Source organism: Oncorhynchus gorbuscha, linkage group LG10 (assembly GCF_021184085.1).
Source record: "Oncorhynchus gorbuscha isolate QuinsamMale2020 ecotype Even-year linkage group LG10, OgorEven_v1.0, whole genome shotgun sequence".
Taxonomy (NCBI): domain Eukaryota; kingdom Metazoa; phylum Chordata; class Actinopteri; order Salmoniformes; family Salmonidae; genus Oncorhynchus; species Oncorhynchus gorbuscha.
In genome coordinates, this window is record NC_060182.1 from 17,457,399 (window position 1) to 17,473,852 (window position 16,454).

General features: G+C 46.3%; 1 protein-coding gene across 2 annotated transcripts in view; it reads left to right on the plus strand.

The window, feature by feature from the left end:
• The window catches only part of samd10b (sterile alpha motif domain containing 10b), a 180,769-nt gene extending 164,854 nt beyond the window's left edge, over positions 1-15,915 (plus strand). For both annotated transcript variants that reach the window (XM_046365006.1, XM_046365005.1), the window contains exon 5: positions 15,574-15,915. In XM_046365006.1, the coding sequence (XP_046220962.1) occupies positions 15,574-15,596 (23 nt within the window). In that variant the 3' untranslated portion in view covers positions 15,597-15,915. The remainder of the gene's footprint in view (positions 1-15,573) is intronic.
• The last annotated feature ends 539 nt before the right edge of the window (positions 15,916-16,454 follow it).

Sequence of the window (16,454 nt, forward strand, 5' to 3'; positions counted from 1 at the left end):
AATAAAGAATGAGAGAGAGAGAGAGAGAGAGAGAGAGAGAGAGAGAGAGAGAGAGAGAGAGAGAGAGAGAGAGAGAGAGAGAGAGAGAGAGAGAGAGAGAGAGAGAGAGAGAGAGAGAGGGACAGAGAGGGACAGAGAGGGACAGAGAGAGGGACAGAGAGAGGGAGAGAGAGAGAGAGAGAGAGAGAGAGAGAGAGAGAGAGAGAGAGAGAGAGAGAGAGAGAGAGAGAGACAGAGAGAGAGAGAGAGGGACTGATAGGGACAGAGAGGGACAGAGAGAGGGACAGAGAGAGAGAGAGAGAGAGAGAGAGAGAGAGAGAGAGAGAGAGAGAGAGAGAGAGAGAGAGAGAGAGAGAGAGAGAGAGCGAGGGACTGATAGGGACAGAGAGAGAGAGAGAGAGAGAGAGAGAGAGAGAGAGAGAGAGAGAGAGAGAGAGAGAGAGAGAGAGAGAGAGAGAGAGAGAGAGAGAGAGAGTGAGAGAGAGAGAGAGAGAGAGAGAGAGAGAGAGAGAGAGAGAGAGAGAGAGAGAGAGAGAGAGAGAGGGGGACTGATAGGGACAGAGAGGGACAGAGAGAGGGACAGAGAGAGGGGGAGAGAGAGAGAGAGAGAGAGAGAGAGAGAGAGAGAGAGAGAGAGAGAGAGAGAGAGAGAGAGAGAGAGAGAGAGAGGGGGACTGATAGGGACAGAGAGGGGCAGAGAGGGGAGAGAGAGAGGGAGAGAGAGAGAGAGAGAGAGAGAGAGAGAGAGAGAGAGAGAGAGAGAGAGAGAGAGAGAGAGAGAGAGAGAGACAGATAGGGGCAGAGAGGGACAGAGAGAGGGAGAGAGAGAGGGAGAGAGAGAGAGAGAGAGAGAGAGAGAGAGAGAGGGGGGGAGGGAGAGAGCGACAGAGAGAGAGGGAGATAATTAAAATGCTGTGTCAGGCATTTCTGTTAATAGAGTACCAAATTTAATTTCCCAGTTCAACAAGCCTTGACTGTGTCCTATCAGAGACAGCTAATTGAGTGTCCCTATAAAACACCTGAGAACCAGCATCCTGTTGTTGGGTGCGGGGGGGATGTAGAGAGGAGAGGAGAGGAAGTGAGGTGAAGATTGGGTTGAGGTGAGGGAGATGAGAGAGTGGTGGGGGTAGTGAGTGTTGGGGGTGGAGGTAGTGAGTGTTGGGATGAGGAAAGGAGGAAGTGAAAAGAGGGGGGCTGTTAAGACTACCACTACTCTCACTGACGGAGAGTCCTAGAGAATGCATTTGGCATCATGGCTGCAAGGATGACTGTTCTTGGTCGGTCCATTTACATTTACATTTGAGTCATTTAGCAGATGTTTTTATACTATGTTAGAGTGACTTACAGTACAGTATATTTAATTTGAATATAGCTAGGTGGGATAACCACATATCACAATCATAGTTGTGGCAGAGTACAACAATCTCCAAGAGCCAGGGAGACTCTCTTGTGCCAGGGTGACACGGCTTGCAAGTGAAACAAGAAACACAGCGCCGATTTAAATAGCAGCCGTGCTTCTATCCCCTAGGCATTAACCTCTCGCTCAACGTCAACAAAACAAAGGAGCTGATTGTGGACTTCAGAAAACAGCAGAGGGAGCACCCCCTATCCATATCGACGGGACCACAGTAGAGAAGGTGGAAAGCTTCAAGTTCCTCGCCGTACACATCACTGACAAACTTCTATCTCAAGGCCATCAGACTGTTAAATAGCCATCACTAGCACATTAGAGGTTGCTGCCCTATATACAGTGGGGCAAAAAAGTATTTAGTCAGCCACCAATTGTGCAAGTTCTCCCACTTAAAAATATGAGAGAGGCCTGTAATTTTCATCATAGGTACACTTCAACTATAACAGACAAAATGAGAGAAAGAAAATCCCAAAAATCCCATTGTAGGATTTTTTATGAATTTATTTGCAAATGATGGTGGAAAATAAGTAGTTGGTCAATAACAAAAGTTTATCTCAATACTTTGTTATATAGCCTTTGTTGGCGATGACGGAGGTCAAACGTTTTCTGTAAGTCTTCACAAGATTTTCACACACTGTTGCTGACATTTTGGCCCATTCCTCCATGCAGATCTCCTCTAGAGCAGTGATGTTTTGGGGCTGTTGCTGGGCAACATGGAATCTCAACTCCCTCCAAAGATTTTCTGTGGGGTTATGATCTGGAGACTGGCTAGGCCACTCCAGGACCTTGAAATGCTTCTTACGAAGCCACTCCTTCGTTGCTCGGGCGGTGTGTTTGGGATCATTGTCATGCTGAAAGACCCAGCCACGTTTCATCTTCAATGCCCTTGCTGATAGAATGAGGTTTTCACTCAAGATCTCACAATGCATGGCCCCATTCATTCTTTCCTTTACACGGATCAGTCGTCCTGGTCCCTTTGCAGAAAAACAGCCACCAAGCATGATGTTTCCACCCCCATGCTTCACAGTAGGTATGGTGTTCTTTGGATGCAACTCAGCATTCTTTGTCCTCCAAACACGACGAGTTGAGTTTTTACCAAAAAGTTATATTTTGGTTTCATCTGACCATATGACATTCTCCCAATCTTCTTCTGGATCATCCAAATGCTCTCTAGCAAACTTCAGACGGGCCTGAACATGTACTGGCTTAAGCAGGGGGACACGTCTGGCACTGCAGGATTTGAGTCCCTGGCGGCGTAGTGTGTTACTGATGGTAGGCTTTGTTACTTTGGTCCCAGCTCTCTGCAGGTCATTCACTAGGTCCCCCAGTGTGGTTCTGGGATTTTTGCTCACCGTTCTTGTGATCATTTTGACCCCACGGGGTGAGATCTTGCGTGGAGCCCCAGATCGAGGGAGATTATCAGTTGTCTTGCATGTCTTCCATTTCCTAATAATTGCTCCCACAGTTGATTTCTTTAAACCAAGCTGCTTATCTATTGCAGATTCGGTCTTCCCAGCCTGGTGCAGGTCTACAATTTTGTTTCTGGTGTCCTTTGACAGCTTTTTGGTCTTGGCCATAGTGGAGTTTGGAGTGTGACTGTTTGAGGTTGTGGACAGGTGTCTTTTATACTGATAACAAGTTCAAACAGGTGCCATTAATACAGGTAATGAGTGGAGGACAGAGGAGCCTCTTAAAGAAGAAGTTACAGGTCTGTGAGAGCCAGAAATCTTGCTTGTTTGTAGGTGACCAAATACTTATTTTCCACCATAATTTGCAAATAAATTCATTAAAAATCCTACAATGTGATTTTCTGGATATTTTTTTTTAAGTTCAGGAACTTCGTTCAAGAACACAAGGTTGACTAAGAAAAGAAAAGCAGAACCTTACAACATGTAAACAATACGTGTCAATTAAATATAATTTGTGTCAGATAATAAATGCAATTATTTGCACAATAGTACAAAAGTGTCTGCGAAAAACAGACATGTAAACAACAAACGTGTCTTTGGAATAAAATGAAAGTGTCTAGTGGTCCTGTGTAGCTCAGTTGGTAGAGCATGGCGCTTGTAACGCCAGGGTAGTGGGTTCGTTCCCCTGGACCACCCATACGTAGAATGTATGCACACATGACTGTAAGTCGCTTTGGATAAAAGCGTCTGCTAAATGGCATATATTATATTATATATTATAGTGTCTGACTCCTGAGATGTCTGTGGTCCCAGTCGTTCGGTCCCTATCCTCTTCTTGAAGTCACGCAGCTGGTGATCAAATTCCCCCCAGAGTTTTGCCAATAGTTCATCGATGAAATCTGCTACAGGTGCCAGGGCCCTGTAGAGGATGAAAAGAGGGGTGGAAATTAGAGGAGTGTCTGTGGAGAGCAGTGTGCATGGTGAGGAGAGGAGGAAAGAGGACAACAGAATATGGGAGAGGGTATCAGAGTAAAGGAGGAGAGTCTGAAATGATTTGCCTCTGGGACAAGCTGGTGGCTCGGTACATGACGTTCTCCAGCCTTTGCAAGTGATGTGTCAAGGACTGAGTCCTCACAGCCCTGCTACTACTTGTGGCATTGGTGAGGAGCAGGCCAGTGGAGTAGGTCTTGGAGGTGGGCCCAGGATAGAACTTCAAAGGTCAGGCATGGAGATTGTTTCCCCAAACTGTACTGCAGCTCAGTGCGGCAGATGGGCTGGGGGCTGACGACCAGTCAGTACTGGGGGCTGAGGTAGTGCTGGGGACCGGTGAACAGGCAGTGCTGGGCAAAACCTGGTGCTGTCCCCATTCACTGGTGTTTGTACCTTGAATAAAAAAGTAGAGGGCAAACAACACCGCTCAAACATTTGCAACATTTTAACTAACTGTGGTCCTTCTGTAGCTCAGTTGGTAGAGCATGGCGCTTGTAACGCCAGGGTAGTGGGTTCGATCCCCGGGACCACCCATATGTTGAATGTATGCACACATGACTGTAAGTCGCTTTGGATAAAAGCGTCTGCTAAATGGCATATATTAACTAGCTGGACCTTTGACTTCGGTGTTACCAATGTGGGAAGCTTATGATTTACTATCTCTGACAAAATTATGTTTGATCAAAAAGATCTAAAGCTCTTTAGCTTAGTTGATTTAGCTTGCTTCCTCTGCACAAGTATGCTGCTAGACTAGCCAGCGAAGTATCTAGTGCTAGCTAGCCAGCGAAGTATCTAGTGCTAGCTAGCCAGCGAAGTATCTAGTGCTAGCTGACTAGCTATTGTTAGCAAACATGGCTACTGTTTTCATCGACTACAGTAAAACATACTCTGGCGAAGACAGCATGTTGCTTTCCATCTTCCTATGCTTCAGGTGCCGAACAAGCCAGGGACATTTTTAGAGTAACCATTTCACCAGCATCTCCACTGCCGCCCCTGGTTCTTTTCTTTACCCCACTTTTTCTAACAAGTGATTGGGTGAGACCCCACAATCTCCCTCCATGAATTGGCCTTTAAATGCTAGTCTTTATATAATAGATAGCTAGAATAGTAGAGGTGCAGGTACTTCCACATTGAGTGTCGGGCTGAATCGAGTAGAAGAAGAAGAAACCTGCGTCACCCCAACAGTTGAACAATCACAGACAAAGGGGCGTAGACTTTGGTTACCGAACTTCAGCTTGCCTTAAAACATTTATCGGATGCACGAAAAGCCGAAAAGAAACATGCCAAAACGAACAACAACATCAGGAAATGTAGTAATATATGTATTAACTGTTCTGTACTGTTTCGGATGGGTAGCATGCGGACACCTTTACAGTGGAAGGTTTAACAAAGGAGTTCAGATTCATAGTCCTGTCACCTATCTCAGCCTGTGTTTTTTCAAGGTTGGTGATCCCCAGACAGGCAGACACACATGCATGTACATGCACACACATACACACACGTTTGTTTTATTCTCCTTGTGGGGGACCGAACCATTTTCCTACTTTTACTATCCTCGTGAGGACGTCTGGTCCCCACAAGGATAGAAAAACCAAAAGAACACACACACACACACACACACACACACACACACACACACACACACACACACACACACACACACACACACACACACACACACACACACACACACACACACACACACACACACACACACACACACACCCTCAAGCTCACTCAATCCTGAGTGATTCTCTCTACAGATGTAAGATCTTAATTTGAGCCAGTTTGCTACACCAGGAAAATAACCCTGCAGCAACAGGAAATGTGAATTATTGTGGATCATAATTAATTATTGTGTACAATAATTAATGGACAATTTTGTAGGTATTGATACAATTTCCATAAGGGGAAATCAAGTCGGAAATTTCTAAGTGGAAATGACAAACTTCAGAAGCCTTTTTAAACCTCCAATACACTACATGTTTTAAATTTCCTCCATTGCGGGAAAGTTGTCTTGCAACAGGAAGATCAAATTAAGATCCTACTTCTGTAAATGCTGTCCTATAATTATTTTAAATGTAGGATAGCAGCCTGAATCTTAAAGTGGTGACTTGTATCATACACCATCATTTCAGATTCATCTGACAGAAATGAACATGATATTAAGTATTGATCGCTCTGTAACCCAGAAGTTTTTTTTAAGTGCAACGATTTGACTGAAAGGAATGCATCTAGCTTGGGGGTTCGGGGCTGAACTTTTTTTTAAAGACTACTGAGACACGGCTCTGCTGTGCATCTACAGTGCTTTCTTCTTTTGACATTTTGCCCTCCAGTGTTTTTTAACCATATGCCACACTTCTGCTTCTCTATCTCTTTGACTTTTCTTTTTTTCTCTCCCTCTTTCAATGTCTTCCCTCCAGAACTTGCATGGGCAGTAGTTAGTAAACAAAACAACATTGCGGGTTTGATTGAATGTCCCTCCCTGCTCCCTACTCCAGCTTCCTACGGCATCAGCATGACCACGACAACACTACCCTGAGCACAGAACCCTATTACTTCTGTTGCAAATCATTAGAGAAAAAATGCTCCTTGCACAATTACAGAGCAAGATCATGACAAAACAGCTGGTCAAGAATATTGTGTGTGAGCGTGTGCGTGAGTGAGTGCTGTTTGTGTGTACATGTTGCGTGTGCTCGTGCGTGGGTGTTTGCGCTTGTGTCGGTGTCTGTGTGTTCACGTGTGCGTGCGTGCACGTGCATGTGTGTGTATGTGCTCTTTCACTTTCTCTCTGTCAACTGACTTAATCGCCAGGCGTTTGTTGCAGTCCACACCTCTATTGTCAGGCATCAGAGCAGCCTGTTCTTTGTTGCCTTCACGCTGCCACGGCCTGAATATTATTCTCTGGATGCATGTATAACCCATTCCTCTCCTAAAAGAGGAATACAACTAAAATATGCATGAACAGCCAGGAGTTTTTAGGAATTTATACATTTTTTGCACATCTTTTAGCTCCCACTGTCTGTGTGTGCTCTCGTTTGCGTGACTGGAAACTGGAGATGGATTAGGCTGTCTGATCAAAAACGCTTCTTTGATGAATGGGTTAAATAATAGGCTATTTGTGTAGATAATCCTCTAAGAAAACAAATGGTCGAAACCTCATGTCGCTTTCATCAGTTCTTACCCTTGTAGGATGGTCAAAATTAGGCCGAGAAAAAAAGTGGTCAAAAATCTGGAAAATAGCATCACGTCAACTAAGCTGGATGCTGTGCGAGAATTAAGGCTACCTGGCAGGTTTACCATTGAACTCGACATCTTTCTAATCAAATCCAGAGGACACAAAACAATGCAGTACATAGAGGTAAACATAGATATCGATTTTGAGACATGACATGTAGTATTTTCATATTTGAGTATACACAATTCATATTAAAGGTGCTACACACAGGATTTTGGGGAATTATTGCATTGTAATTTCAGAATATTTCCATAATGTCTACCACTAATAGTGGACTGATGGTGTTTCACAGTATTACTTACCCACCAGTGTTGTGATTGGCTGTGAGTTTCGCCTATTGATTTCTTCCACTGGAGGGGCATCTGTTTTCAACCTGGGAAAGATGATCTGACTGTGGCTGTGTTATCTAGTGAAAATCGCTCATTTCCTGGTTGCTAAAGTTCCACACTGTTCACTCAATTTCAGTTTATGTGAGAAAACAAGCACTGAATAGTGTAAGGAATCACTGTACCATCTAAATCGCCGTGAAATATATTTTCAATCGCAAAACAAAAAATATCGTTTTTACAGCTGTTTGAAGCTGGTGGACCAAAACCAAAAATAACTTTCATTTTGGTCCACTAGCATCAAAAATCTGAAAAAACAAGATTTTTTATTATATTTTTTTGTTATCACAGCGATTTAGATGGTACAATGATGTGTGCCTGCCACCCCCCTATAAATACCTGGGCCATAGCATCATTTCCTCAAGACTCTTCCCGAAGCTAAAAAGGAAACTGACAGCTGGACTAGCATAGTGCCTAGCTCAGAGAACTTTGGTAACTTGAGTAACCTTCATTCTATTTTTCTTGAGGGACTATGCTAGTCATTCAATGGGATGACAATACCAGAGTAAGTCGGTTCTCGTAAGATACAGCCTAGAGCAACAAATCACTATAGGTGCTCAGCCCAACCACAGCTTACTTTGTTAGGACAGAAGGGTTCATGTGACCAAGGGGCAGGACCTTTGGTAAGAAGGCAATATTAGTCCTAGACGATAACACTGATCACTAACAGACAAACCATGGAGCTCACCAACTCTCTTGGTAGAGGCGATGGCCACCAGAAATGCTCTTAAGATAGAGATGTTTAAAGTCTATAGCATTGAAGGGCGGTCTGGATAGTACTCCAAGAACCAGATCCAAAACCCATTTGGGAACTGAGGAGGCTCCTGAAGGGCGTAACTGATGGACTCCCAATTTGGCCATAAGTGGGTGGCTTCCAAGCGGCCCATCCTGCTCTTTATCATGACATGATGAACTTGCTGCTGCATACACATGAAGTGTGGATGCAGCCCTGTCAGCATCAATCAAAGACCTTGGGAACTGGAGCAAGTTTCTGGAACAACCCCCTGCTCCCGACACCACTGGCAGAACACATGCCACCTTGTGTCATAGGTTGACATGGTGGAGGGGGCCCTGGCACTCTGTAAGATGTTAACAGAGGGCTCAAGATCTAAACCAGATCATTTTCGCTGTTGTCACAGGCAGAGGAATCACCTCTGCCTGTGACAATAGGTCCAGCCTCCAAGGTAGTTCCCATGCTGTCCCCGCTAGGATTGCTCAACCAGTGGTGTCTCGGGCGATCAGAAATATTTGGTGGCCCGCTTCTCTGATTCTGTCCAGAGTCGTTGGAATCACTCGAGGGCCAGGGCCTCTAGGCTGAGTGTTCGGGGGGGGGGGGGGGGGTTGGATATCGAGAACCAGATCCACCTCTGCTTCCCCAAAGATTCCCCACATGCGACTCACTATTCAGGGACGTATTAGCCAATTCCCTTCTGGAAGGCCTTCCCTGGTCAGCATGTCTGCAGCATTGTTCAGAATCCTGGGGAGGTGCACAGCTCTTAGTGAGGCCAGATTCTGCTGTGACCGCAGCAGAAGGGTATGTGCCATCTGGTGGAGGCGGATGGAACCCAGACCCCCTTGGTGGTTTATGTATGCTACCAACATGGTGTTGTCTGTCTGTACCAGCACATGTTTATCCTGCAGTTGTGGGAGAAAGTTGAGCAGAGCTAATTGGACTGCTTTCATCTCCAGCATATTTATGTGGAGTTTGGACCAGCTGGGGTTCCATGTCCCACTGACGGCCCTCCCCCTCAATAGTTCTCCCCAGCCTGTCAAGGAGATGTCTGTTTGAGCCACTTCCCTACGATGGACTCTGCCCTGGCGTATCCCACCTGAAAGGAAATCCAGGGATCGCCATCTTGCCAGTGATCACTTGCATTCCTTGGACACAGTCAGATGAATATACCTGTGTTCCTTGGGATGGAAACCTTGAGCATTGAACTACATCTGCTGGGGTCTCAAGTGTAGGAGGCCCTGTGGGGTCAGAAGAGAGGCTGCAGAGAGGAGACCCATCAGTCTCTGACACTGAAGAACAGTCACCTTCTGGTCTTGGACAAAAGGATTGAGATCTACAATTTTCTGGGCTCGCTCTTGGGTGAGGTGAGCCCTCATTGCAGACAAGTGGCTCCGCATGCACATGAACGTCACCGTTTGAGTGGGGACTAGGTGGCTTTTTTGCATGTTCATCTTGAGGACTAGCTCTGAGATGTGCTTCAGGAGAGATGTTTTGTCTGCTCCTGCCTGTTCTCGTGAATGAGCACAGATTAGCCATTCATCTAGGCAATTCAGTACCGTCATCCCCTGTGATGTTAGGGGGGCTAGAGTGGCATGCATGCCTTCTGTGAATGTACTTGGTGCCAAGGAGAGGAAGAAAGGTTGCACTTGGTACTCGTACGCCATGCCGTTGAAAGCAAAGCACAGGAACTTCCTGTAAGCCGGGTGGATCGGTACATGGAAGTAGTCATCTGTTAAGTTGACATTGCTGAACCACTGGCCTGTGCTAATATACTGTAAGATGCGGGACAGAGATAGCATCTTGAAGAGGAGTGTTTTCACACACCGGTTGAAAAGCGTCAAGTCCTGGATGAGGCGAAAACCACCCTCTTGGGGCTAGGAAATATAATATATAGAACCCACTGTGCTGTTGTCTGATTGCATTCTTCTCCACTAGGGAGGCAATCTCCATCTGGAGAGCTTATCTTTTCAGGGGGTTGGCGGTTGTAGTTGACCAAATCCCTCTGAAAGGTGGTGGCTAGCATCGGAAGTGGAGTTTGTACCGCTGTAATACTGTTTCCAGCACCGAGGGGGACTCCACAGGCAGAAGCAACCAATGCCGGAGTCACACCCATCAGGACGACTGAGGAGGCCCGTCCTTCTACAGAGGGATGGTGCTTGTGGTGCCTCTGCCTGTGCTGGTGGTGGTGCCACTGTTGACCTGGGGTCTGTTGACGTGGCTGATCAGGGCATTCCTGGTTAGGGGGAGGGCCCATGTGCCCTTTCAAGGCAGAGGAGAGCTGAGGTCTAGACTGCAATGGTCTTTGGGTAGGGTAATGCGGGGCAGGGGACACATGAAAAACTGTGGAGTCTTTCTGTCCTTCTGCAACTTGGCCTGGGGAAATGGGGAGGTCCATAAAGGGTTTCTTCACGGAGGTCGACATCTTTGTGTGTGAGAGCCAAAGCTGTCTGTGTTACAAGATGACCGTAGACAGGGGTTTTCCATTAGCAAGTGACATCTCAGCATTTAAGAGGGAGAGGAGTATGGACACCTGAGTCATTTCAGCCATCTGCTCAGGGTCACCGTTGATGGACAAGTGAGCTCTCAGACCATGCAGGTATGTCTGCAGCAGAGTGGTCACATTCATAAGGCGGGCCACCATGGCCAAGGTCAGGAAGGTGTCCTTTAATTGGACATCAGCAGCCTGGTGAGGCCCCGGAGGACTGCAGGGAGACTTACCAATGATCTCCTTGTCTATGAGGACCATGGCCGCAACAATGGGATCCATGACAGGGTATTCATCCAGTCCCAACTCCTCGGGGGAAGCCATGAAGTTCCATGGCTTGCATTGGCTTAAGACATGGAACCTTGAGTTCACATTAGCCCAAGTCTGACACAGTTCCTTGGGGAACTCGGGGCACTGAGGTATGTACACTCTGCCCGGTCTGCTGTTAAGGTCTGGTTTAATATCCAGAGCTTTCAAAACCCTAGAGGGGAGCTCCTGCATACAGTGTGAACTGCAGAAGTGGGTGCTTCACTCTCAGCCCTCTCTGAGAACATGGATCGCTGACCCAGAACTGGCCTCAGAGGTCTCTTCGTCTAGGTCATTACCAGGAAAGATGGAGATAGCATCAGGATCCTGTCTTAAGTCTTCAACGGAGCCTGTCAGGCTGAGAGAGTGGAGATAGGAAGACAGAGAGGCTGCCTGGGCCTCCAACTCATCCAGAGTAGGTCCCCTGTCCTTCTTGGACTGCTTGTTGGGCGTGCCCGCTGCTGAGCAGGGTTGTTTACGCTTGGGACCGCTCCCGGAGCCTCTAGTGTTTGTCTCCCTCATCATAGCTAATCGTGAATCGCATAGACGTGGGCCAAGAATAGCACAATACATGCAGTTAAAGGGGGACTCCACAGCCTAAATGGCCGGCTCTAAACCCAGGCACATCAAACAGGTGGAATGGGCATCAGCCGAAGCCAAGCCAGCACTACATTTATCGCAGTAGTATGGCATGGTGGAGAATCTTCTCTATGTTTAGACAGAAGCAGAAATACAGATATGTCTTATAGAACAGATTATACTATACCAGGTGTAAGTATAAAGTAGTTCTGTTCTCAGGGCAATATGTGAATTAAGTAATAATATATTCTATGGATATCAAAATATATTAGGGAAATTCCACTGACAATCCCCAAAAAGTATGGATGTGAGGAGCCAGACTCAATTGACACAGTTACTGACTGTGTGAGGAGGGGTCTTTAAGAACAGACTGGCGTGTGAAATTAGTGAGAGGCATGTGCTCTGAATCTCACTCTGCCACCGGCTACAGCTCGAGCCAGTAATGGGACTTTGCAAGCTAGTATGCGAAGCCTGGACATTGAGGTGCGACTCGGCAATCAACCCGTCCTACTTCTGGAAAGAAACATATTTAGCTACAGCTAGATAACACACAGTCTCCCCTAGCCTGGGTAGGCGCGATACCCAGCCTGAATCTCCAGAGAGTTAAGAGGCTAGCGTCCAGCTGAAGTGAACAAGCAACATGTAACGCAATTAGCCAGGAGGCTAACCAGTGGACAGAAACAGACAAGACAACAAAGCCATGTGCGATGTACAGGTTGGCCCAACCCGTTCAACCTACTTCGTAGCACGGTGTCAACCTGTAAGAAAAAACTGAACCGGCAACAAAACACTGCAGAGCACTCATGGGAGGAGCAAGCTTTGCCCAAAATGGAGTATACTCCAAACACTCAGTGAATAACTCACTTAAAGAGTCTTCTACATTCACTTCTCGCTCACTTCCAGTTGCCGAGGGAAGAAAACAGGAAGTGATGCTCGGCGCCCTGGTATTTACAGGGGGTGGGGGGCATGCGCATCACTCCCGTGCCATGGAATTACTCTGAAATTAATCTTTATATCCCATTGATTGACTAGCATAGTCCCTCAAGCAAAATACAACTGGGCTACATAATTGGGACAATGCCAAATAGCGAAGCTTCTGCGGTGGTGTTCAAATGTAGACTAAGTAGTTTTTGTTCTCCTTGCATTGATTATTGCATCATTGGCTACATCTTTGAAAACAGAAGGAGCTTCTTTTTTTCTACCAAAGTGAAGTTCTGTTTTCTCATTGAAAGTGTTTCTTGTTCTCTTGGCCTTCGTCAGAGCTTTTAAACCATATTTTTATTTGTGAATATATCGGCACCGGGTAAGCGGGATGTGTCGGCACCGGGGAAACGGGATGTGTCAGCACCGGGGACACGGGATGTGTCGGCACCGGGGAAGCGGGATGTGTTGGCACCGGGGAAACGGGATGTGTCAGCCCCGGGGAAGCGGGATGTGTCGGCACCGGGGAAACGGGATGTGTCAGCCCCGGGGAAGCGGGATGTGTCGGCACCGGGGAAACGGGATGTGTCAGCCCCGGGGAAGCGGGATGTGTCGGCACCGGGGAAGCGGGATGTGTCGGCACCGGGGAAGCGGGATGTGTCGGCACCGGGGAAACGGGATGTGTCAGCACCAGGGACACGGGATGTGTCAGCAACGGGGACAGAGGATCTGTCAGCAACGGGGACACGGGATGTGTCAGCAACGGGACACGGGATGTGGCTGCGTTATTGATGTCATGTTAATCAGGGCTTTTGATTTGAACGTATGGCTTGTTTTAGTTTTGTAGGCTAAGTTACCTATTTCATTATTTACTTTATGGATGAAACCTTAGCAGTCATCCTGATCTCGTTCCCAATGATCAGTGTTACGATAAATGAGTGAAGAGGTGTGGAGTCAGGCGCAGAGAGCAAAAGATGTGAGAAAAAACATGCTTTAATGTCCAGTAAAAATAACATGAACAAAAGTAGGAAAACAAATGATCAGAAATATAAACGGACAGCGCGAACCCAAAATGCAAACAAAATACACTCAATCACAGAACAGACGAACAAGCCCGCACGAAACAGAAGCGGGCTGAACAAACTTATATAACCCCACGCTAACAACCAAACAAGAAACAGGTGATACCAATCAGACAAAACCAAAGGAACACAGAACAACGGATCGGTGATAGCTAGTAGACCGGCGACGACGACCGCCGAGCGCCACCCGAACAAGAAGGGGAGTCACCTTCGGTAATATTCGTGACAATCAGTGCTTTAGTTTGAAACGTTTTGGTGTGTGTACAAGGCTATTTGATTCAATGTATATATATGTTATAGCACTTTGGTTTCACTAATAAATACATTATTGTCTGTTTATGTCTTCAGTCCTTTTTAAATAGGTATAGGTCAAATGTAATAGTCTGCCAATAACCAGCCTCAGTAGGACTATAACTCCATTCCTATTCTACTCAGAGTTTAAAGAAATTGGAAATGAGGCTGGTTAATGCGATGCATGTCTGTTGAATTTTGAAAAATTATTCCGCACTCGGCCACGCCCCACCTACTCAGCCATTCAGGAACTACTACTGCGTTGCAGCCATGGCATACTGCATACTTTTCACTAAACTATCTATACATGCTAAATAGTATGCAACGATGAGTACATAGTATGCAGTTTATGTATATAGTACGCTCTCTGTCCCTTCCTTCTGTCAACATGTCCTATTTCCTGTGTGTGTGTGTGTGTGTGTGTGTGTGTGTGTGTGTGTGTGTGTGTGTGTGTGTGTGTGTGTGTGTGTGTGTGTGTGTGTGTGTGTGTGTGTGTGTGTGTGTGTGTGTGTGTGTGTGTGTGTGTGTGTGTGTGTGTGTGTGTGTGTGTGTGTGTACGTGTGTGTACGTGTGTGTACGTGTGTGTATGAGTGGTGCTTGCGTGGAACAAGCCATCTGCTCCATAATGCGGTAATTAGCAGAAAAAATTGAATGCCGTCATCCCCCCTCCCTGAAATGTTGTCAGCAACGCCTCAGTTGCCATGGGACGTCGCTGGGGTAACCTTGTCGCTAGGTTGCAACGTTCCTTTTGATTTTCTGTTGTTCCGTGTCCTGGTGGAGAGAGTTCTGTTCACAGTTCCATGCGCTGTCTGTCTGTTTGTCTGTTTGTCTGTCTGTCTGTCTGTCCGCTCGATGTGAATTCACTGGGGCAGAAAGCATGCCAGGTTCAGAAATAAAAAGGAACATGACATTTTTACCCAAACACAAATTTGCTCAGGAACCCCTTAGTCCTCATCTCCTCTTAGAAGATCTACATCTAAGAGATAGACCCCCTTTACCTGAACAAATCTCAAGCTCCCCTCAATCCCACCTGCCTTTCTTTCTCCACCTGCTAACTCCTTCTCTCCCCCTCTCTTTGTCTCAGGGTCTGATTCTCTCCAATATCATGTGAGATCTGCCTGTGTGTTAGAGACAGTGATAACTCGCATGCCAAATGTCTCCTTTTTCTTTTTTATTCCTCCAATGTAAAAATATTGTTTGTTGTCATTTGAGGCCGGTGCAAAAGTGTAATCACAGAAACCAATCGGTCAAGTCTATGGGCCATAGACGTCAATGACTTTCATATGAGAAGTGTTTAAGTGTGAACCAGAGGTTTCACTCTACAGACTGATGGTTCAGAAATCATTCTTAATGCAACTGGGTTGTTGACAGATAAGACAGGGTTTGAAGACAGGGCAGACAGAGGCAGGTGATCTGCATGGCTCAGTGTGTGTGTGTGTGTGTGTGTGTGTGTGTGTGTGTGTGTGTGTGTGTGTGTGTGTGTGTGTGTGTGTGTGTGTGTGTGTGTGTGTGTGTGTGTGTGTGTGTGTGTGTGTGTGTGTGTGTGTGTGTGTGTGTGTGTGTGTGTGTGTGTGTGTGTGTGTGTGTGTGTGTGTGTGTGTGTGTGTGTGTGTGTGTGTCTGTTGTTGGAGTTGAGCATTATGGTGTGAAAGACAGTGATGCCAATCCAACTCCCAACCCCACTGTTTTCCTTGTATTCATCTCTCTCTTTCTCTCTGTCTCTCCTCTCCCTCTCCCTGCAGCCTCCTTTGGAAACATCTCTTAGCTCATCCCTCCGTCCGTTTGGCAGCCCTCACTCTCCTCTGCTATTTCCAGTAGCCATGGAAGGACCTGCTCACTCCAGATATGTGAACGCAGAATAGGGCTGTGAGAGGAGGGGAGAAAGGAGGGGAGAAAGGAGGGGAGAGAGGACAGAAAAGAAGAGAGAAGAGGAGCCTTTAGACTACATGCCAAACACACTGAAGGAGGTTTCCCATTCAACAAGGCCAAACTGGTTTAAATGATGAGAGAGAGAGAGAGGGAGAGAGAGAGAGACAGAGAGAGAGAGAGAGAGAGAGAGAGAGAGAGAGAGAGAGAGAGAGAGAGAGAGAGAGAGAGAGAGAGAGAGAGAGAGAGAGAGAGAGAGAGAGAGAGAGGGAGAGAGAGAGAGAGAGACAGAGAGAGAGAGAGAGAGAGAGAGAGAGAGACAGAGAGAGAGAGAGAGAGAGAGAGAGAGAGAGAGAGAGAGAGAGAGAGAGAGAGAGAGAGAGAGAGAGAGAGAGAGAGAGAGAGAGAGGTGCTGAATACAAGGGCACACACTGTAACATAGATATAAGATGTTTGAAAGGATATTGACAATGTAGACAAATTAGATCTTAACTACAACAGATTCCCCCCTTTTTGGTTAATTGTTTTGTTTTGGGGGGTAGAGAGGAGTATTGTTACTGATCAATTACTGTAGTTCATAATTGTGGGTGCATTACTCCAAGGTTGGTGGAAAGCAAATGCAGCAAACTACTGAATGTCAATGTCTCTGTATCATACTCACATCACAACCCGACTGTTCACAATGTATCTTTTCCTCTCAGGATTTTCATTTTGGAATATGTATTTATAGTTTTGATAGATCTAATTCATACAATAT